The sequence below is a fragment of the Chanodichthys erythropterus genome, chromosome 18, assembly GCF_024489055.1.
Source record: "Chanodichthys erythropterus isolate Z2021 chromosome 18, ASM2448905v1, whole genome shotgun sequence".
NCBI lineage: Eukaryota > Metazoa > Chordata > Actinopteri > Cypriniformes > Xenocyprididae > Chanodichthys > Chanodichthys erythropterus.
In genome coordinates, this window is record NC_090238.1 from 9761175 (window position 1) to 9768362 (window position 7188).

Consider the following 7188-nt stretch of genomic DNA (forward strand, 5'->3'; position numbering starts at 1 on the left):
CGTCGCTGTGGTCATCCAAAGTCTAACTAAAGCAGTGACTTGGTACTTCATATACATTCAAGGGGGAGGGATACATAGAGTAGAGGTGTGGACAATCTAAACAAAGGATGCAAATGCAGTACAGGAATCAGATCATTGCTTACATTTCCCAGCCATGATCTAATCAGCATAACTGTGTCATTCAAATGCATAGGTGCTAATCCAATCAGTCTGGCAGTATCACCTATACCTTTACATTATCATAGAGACAAAAGCACTGCTGTATCTTGAGCTTGTCCTGCCAAATGGTCAGGATGTAGGATCTGTAGATTTTAAACAGATTCTTAAATTTGTAATTCCACAGACCCGAACCCGTGCAGAACCGAGAAATGCCATAAATGTACTACCCGGACCCGTCTAAGCTGGACCCGAACCCGACCCCGACCGGACCCGTCTGGACCCGATCGGCACATAGGTCTATTCCACATCAAATTGCTATTAATAAGTCAATAAACAAGTTGCGAAAATAAAACGTGTTGTCTTATTAGTAGGCTGTAGCTTTTTCCCTTGTACCTGACTGTGATGCACTTGCCAAGAAAGTTCATCCGTTATTCCTCTCTTGCCGATTGAAATGCTTAATCCACTCATTATTCCAGCTTTAAAAGTTCACTTGCTGTCACGATGACAAATGCGACTTTGCAGTTTTGCATTATTTCGTTGTATCTCGAGACTCGAGTCAACTCACATAATAAAATAACTTTGACTGTTTGCCCTTTTGAACTATAATAACGATTGTTTCTTCAGTGACATGGCCGCTGACGTTAGCATTTCTGTGCTTTCTGAGCCGAGTCTGACCAAAACTTTAGATATAACAAGACGGCATAATTTTATTATAAAAACGGGAGAAAGAAAGTGCGCTCGCATGAGACATGCGCGTTAGCTGGAGCAACCTGAAACATAAGCTTTAAGCGTCACAGAAAACATTTGTGTGATAGTTCATATTTTGTTAATGATCTGAAATAGCTAGGCTATGTTATTTAAATGCGAATGTGCAAGGCTACAAGCAGTTCTTGAGATTTGAAGTTTGTTTGCATTACTGTTGCACACGATAGGAATAGTAAAACTCAATGATCACCGTTTGCTTGCATTAACTCCGCCGCTCTGCTTCTGATGGCTGGGGTCACTCGTGTTTTTTCACCTTATTTCCCGGCTCATACTTTCCAAGTTACAAAACACGCACAGCGCTGACTGACTCCCAACACGGCCGGGTGATCTCCGAATCAAATCGGCTTGGGTATACACACAATGTTAATCAGACCCGGGAACCGGAGTAATAGATTAGGACCCGACCCGGGCCCGGCTGACCATTTAAAATATAGTCCCGAACCCGTACGGGTCCCGGGTCGGGTCCCGGGTCCTCGGGTCTCGGGTCTTCTTTGTAGACCTGTAGTGTTTAGCCTTAGTTTCCTGTAATCATTAGAAGTAGTCAATAAATCTTGCTTTGATTGTCACATATACGAGTTTCTTGTGCTGTGTGTCAAATTACTGCCTTAAACTTAAAATATCAAGTTACCTCTTGCTTATAATATAATAATTACAATAATAAGAATAATAATCATAATAAAATATTGTTACTGTTGGCCACAGAATAATATTTTATCCAGAATTGGTAAAATACTCTAACCTCAATTTTCGCTGGACGAATAATTGATGAAGTGTTAAATATTAATTCTGAATCATTCACAGTGAATCATTTACAGTTGATTCAATTCTTATTCCCTGTAACAATTAAGTTGAGCTAATAAATGACCTAAGGTCCGTACATATATGGTGGAGAAAATTTGTGCAGTTTAATCTAATTTGTACACAAAACAAGTAACTTGTGTGATTGTATCTTTTCTATTGATCCGGAAGATAGATTAGAAACAGAAACGAGGCTTTTGATTGTCATAACAATGATTGCACATAAGGCTCGGTGGATGAATGAAATCTGAACTCGAGTTGTTTGTCTGCACGTTGTTGTTGTTGTTGTTGTTGTTAATACTGCAGTAAATGAATCTAAGATTGTCTGCCAAGACGAAAAGAAAGTCGCCTGAGAGCGCACCAGGACAGAGTAAGCGTGTTGCTTGCTTTTGTTCCATTTAAGGCCTTGTAGCTATAGTGGATAATATTGCGTGTTCCAATGTTATTTCAACTAAGCTAAAATCCCTGCATGGTTACATTAGAGAGTAGCTACTTAATGTGCCGCCTATATCCGCTCTTTCGTGAGATGAGATATTAATACTCTAAACACTATGCGTGTCTGAGTTCGATTTGAATGGGATTATTTGGAAAATTCTTGATCAAGTATTTGTTGCAGTAAATCCTGCATGTTGTTGCGTGTCCAGAAACTGACACGAATGATTCAGATCGCCGAGATCTCAGTAACGTTACTATTATTAATTGCAGAAAAATCTGTGGATTAATGTGCCTCACTCTAACGTTGTTACAGTAGACGGAGGACAGACACAGGTATCACTTAACACAGTATTTATTTTGACCACAGGAGAGCAAGGAGAATGAAACAGGTGAGTGAACTGGTAGTAGAATGACTTGAACTGGAAATACTTGGAATAGTTACTGTCCTTTTCTTTGCAGGGAGTTAGACGCTGGAGACTGGAGATCGTTGGAGCACTTGGAAGCTGACGGGAACACACTCACGAGGCAGACGAAGAACACAATGGGAATCGACACGATGGAGACAGGTAGGTATGCGAAGGGGAGTCCTTGAGGTAAGCATAAACTGGTATGGTATGCAAACAAGACCGGACGTGGAGTGCTGTGAGTGTGAGTGTTTTATGGAGCTGCTGATGAGGGGAGTGATGAGGTGCAGGTGGCGGTGATTAGTATTCTGGAGATGGTGCGCGCTGTGATTGGGTGACGTTGGAACCTGACATGTCTGTGACAAACGTGTGGGGGTTGTTCAGCTCTGAAACATGAGAAGCTGAATGGTTCATTGTGAATGTGAACTGCGCTGTCAGTTCAATAATTAGTGTGCTTTTGTTGTTTATTATCTGTGTGCAAAGAGTATAGAACAAGTGTATTCTTTGTTGTGCGTTGCTGTCACCACGACAGTGACAGCTGTAACCCGGAAGCCCTAAGAAACCTTTTCCGGGATAACCTTTAAGTGCGCATACGCAGTCTGCCAGCGCCATATTTAACTGTGTGTAAACACAGCCTAGCATTAGCTGAGCTAGCTAAAACTAGCGCGGTTGCATTACAGTCTATGTAAAGCTAGTAGCATTGCTAAAGGGCTAGTGGCTAGCATAGCATTTTGTGGTCTGAATGCAATGTTGCAATGTTGGAATGACTTCTTTCTTACTGAACTTTAATTCACTCTAGTGCTTTCACCTCCCTCTCTCTCTCACTTACACATCTTATCTTTTCTCATCTCCTCCCATTTGAGAGAACGTGACAAATGTTAAATTAATAAACCTGTTTTGTTAATCTCATTTGTTGAAGAGTTGTCTCTCTCCTAAATTTACTCTTGTCAGTTAAACACGGTTTTGTTTTATAATTAGCAATCGTCCTGATTATTTTATTGACATTTCCTGTTATTTGTAACTGCTCTTATTGATTTTCATGACATCAGGGATTAGGAATTTTTGATTGGGAATTCTAATTCGATTTCAATTTTAATTTAAAATCAATTTCATAATGAATTGCAGTTTAGCTTTCATATGGTAGGGATATTTGTGGATTAATTTAATGGTAGTTCCTTACCAACATCTGTCAATTGTAATCATTAACTAATAATTATTGCTTTGAAATTTTAATTTCATTAGTCATTAATTAGGATTTGGGCTTCCCTAATTCAGATGATACTTGATTGATTGATTAATTTGATTATAATTGCTCTCAATGTTTAATGCTGAACCCATTACAATTTTAATTCACAACTTCCAAATTTGAATTCAAAATTCATTTAAAATAAAGTTTAGTCTCAGACTTTCACTCCCTCAGTCTTTGATTTAATTCATTTATTTAAGGAAAATTTTGGGGGTCTTCCTCAATACTTGGGTCAGTTAACTTGTCCTGCTAGAGCAGCAAGCTAACCCCCTAGGTGTAGCGACTCCCTAGCGCCACCACTCTGTCAACCCTGTAATTTTTCCAAACTTTGGAAAAAACTCCACTCTCTTCCTCTCTTGCTCCCTCTATCTCTCTCTCCCTCTCAGCTGTCCTCTTCTGGTTTGACTACTGCTGCTGGTTTTTGGGTTCGTACCTGTGAAAGTCATAAAAGCAGAGTTTTTGAGAAATATTTAACAAATATTTGGGAAACAGAACACTTCTTTTAAAATAGTACGACACTCACTTTACCTTCCCTCCTCATCCTGTTATCCTACTCAGCCTAGGCTCGAGCAGGTCGACAAGGAGACTGGTAGGCGTCCATAAACCCCGATCACACATCTAGAAACACTTTGTGGTGCATGGTTGTCAATCCTACTAGCTGAGAACCCAATACTGTCATTGTTATTGTTTTTCTTTCACCCCGAAGGGAATTTTAATAACAATCACAGTCCTGGTACTTTGAAATCCTTTTCAAAAACCCCTGTCTAGAACCATCCTTCTAAATTAAATTTTACAAAACTCATTCTGCAAACAGTGTTAAAGACAGAAACTTTATTTTATAGGGAAACTGGAAGCACCCCATTATTATTCTGCTCTTTGCTAAATACTATTCTGTTTGTTTTGTGCTCTTCTTTTCTTCTGCTGTTCTCTAGCTGTGCTATCTGTGTGTGTGCTTACTGATTCTTTTCGCAGAGTTAGAAGCACATCCACGAGAGGACCACAGTCGAGACTCCGAGTTAGAAGCACATCCACGAGAGGACCACAGTCGAGAACCAGTCTTACCTGCACATTTACACACTCATTACTCATTCCCATTAGCTCACACTTGAACAGAGCGCAGCATGCTTCAACGCTGCTCAACGCTGCTGCCTGCCTGCTGTCTGACCTACGTTTGGAGCTTCGTGGAGTTTATCCGAAATCCTTCTCTGTATTCCTATTCACATAATATAACTTTCTTATTTTTCACTAGATTACTTAACCTATTGCATAGTATTACTAAACGGAACGATTTATTACTAGCAATCCACCAGCATAATCACCTAGTGTTAGCCATAGGCCGCTAGCCTGCTAGCTACCGTCTACTTTCTTTTTTCCTCTAAACCAACCTTCCTTGTCGATTTAATGGCGGATTTATCCGATGTATGTTATTCTGATCTGTCCTCGCCAGATCGGGAAGCTGTGGAGACGTTGCTGCCCGGCATTCATCGATCCACCGCGAGGTACAGCGTCCCGCACATCACCCTTACCCCAGGCACCGGCAAGCGACCGAGACATCCAGCCAGCGAGTCCCGTGTGCGTTGCAGTTTTTCGGACGGCGTTCATCAAACACACGGTCAGTCATGTCCAACGATTATCATGTGCATTAAATGCAACATGTACAGCTTAGCTCTTTCTGTCAGCAGTGAGACTTACACATGTGATAAATGCAGGGATATTGTCAGGCTGACAGAGAGAATCTCAGAATTAGAGACACGCATCCAAACTTTAATTGAGGATAGTGAGAATGAAAGGGCCTTAGATACTGCTTTGGATGCGACTAGCCTAGTAAACACTGCACATTCGGTTCCGGTTGTAGAAGCCACGCAGCAGGCTAACTGGGTGACTGTGAGGCGGCATAATGGCAAGAACAAACACCACTCTTCCGTTCCGATTAGAACATCAAACAGGTTCTCCCCACTCAGTGACGCACCCACTGAGAATCCTGTTGAAAGTGCCCTAGTCATTGGCGATTCTATTACACGGAACGTGAAAATAGAGACACCAGCCACCATAGTCACATGTTTGCCGGGGGCCAGAGCACCTGACATCAAAGCAAATTTAAAAGTGCTGGCTAATGCTAAACGTAAATATTCTAAAATCATTATCCACGTCGGCACAAATGATGTTCGACTTCGCCAGTCGGAGATCACTAAAATTAACATTAAAGAGGTGTGTGAACTCGCAAATTCAATGTCAGCAGAAGTAATTTGTTCTGGCCCTCTTCCTGTTCGTCGGAGTGATGAGATAGTTAGCAGGTTATCATCACTCAATGGCTGGCTGTCTAAGTGGTGTGCGCAGAATAATATAGGTTTCATAGACAATTGGAAAAGCTTTTGGGGCAGACCTGATCTGTTGAAAAGAGATGGTATTCATCCCTCCCGGGATGGCGCTGCTCTTCTATCTAGAAATTTGACACATAGTCTTAGAGCTGAAACATGACAAACCAGGGCCCAGATCAGGACGCAGACAAACTGGCTAAACCGACCGTCTGCTAGCCGCCTCTCGTCACAGAACTCAAATAATTCACAGCACATAGAAACTCTTTCACCTAGATATTATCACATAGAGACTGTGTCTGTACCTCGAACTAGTAAATACAAAAAACTTCTGAAACCTTTTAAGGGTAAAAATTTAATTGATGTTCAAAAAATGAAAATCACAGATAAATCAGATAAACAAATGATAAAGCTTGGGTTACTGAACATTAGATCTATTTCTTCAAAAGCACTTATTGTAAATGAAATTATCACAGACAATAAACTAGACTTGCTGTGTTTGAAAGAAACCTGGCTAAAACCAGACGATTACATTACTTTAAATGAATCTAGTCCTCAAGGTTATGATTATCCACACAATCCTTGACAGAAAGGCAAAGGGGGAGGTGTTGCTGTAATTTATAGTAATATATTCAGAACAATTCAAAAGAATTTCAAATATAATTCCTTTGAAGTGATGGTACTTTATGTAACATTATGTAAGTTGACATTTGTGCTGGCTACTGTATACAGGCCACCAGGGCACCATACTGACTTTATCAAAGAATTTGCTGATTTTCTATCAGAGTTAGTACTGGCTGCGGATAAAGTCCTTGTTGTTGGTGATTTTAATATCCATGTAGATAATAATAAAGACGCATTTGGATTGGCATTTGCTGACATTTTAAACTCTATTGGAGTTAGACAACACGTGTCAGGACCCACTCATTGTCGTAATCATACCCTAGATCTAATACTGTCGCATGGAATTGATATTGATGCTGTTGAAATTCTACAGCAGAGCGATGATATATCAGATCATTATTTAGTCTCGTGTATAATACAATTAGCCAAGGCTACAAAACCA

General features: G+C 40.5%; 1 protein-coding gene across 1 annotated transcript; it reads left to right on the top strand.

Annotated features, from left to right (window-relative positions):
* The first annotated feature begins 5224 nt into the window (after positions 1 to 5224).
* On the top strand, positions 5225 to 6285 carry LOC137007073 (uncharacterized). Its single transcript, XM_067368367.1, has 2 exons — positions 5225 to 5306; positions 5339 to 6285. Exons 1-2 carry the CDS (start codon positions 5225 to 5227, stop codon positions 6283 to 6285), a joined length of 1029 nt encoding a protein of 342 aa, XP_067224468.1.
* Positions 6286 to 7188: the final 903 nt, after the last annotated feature.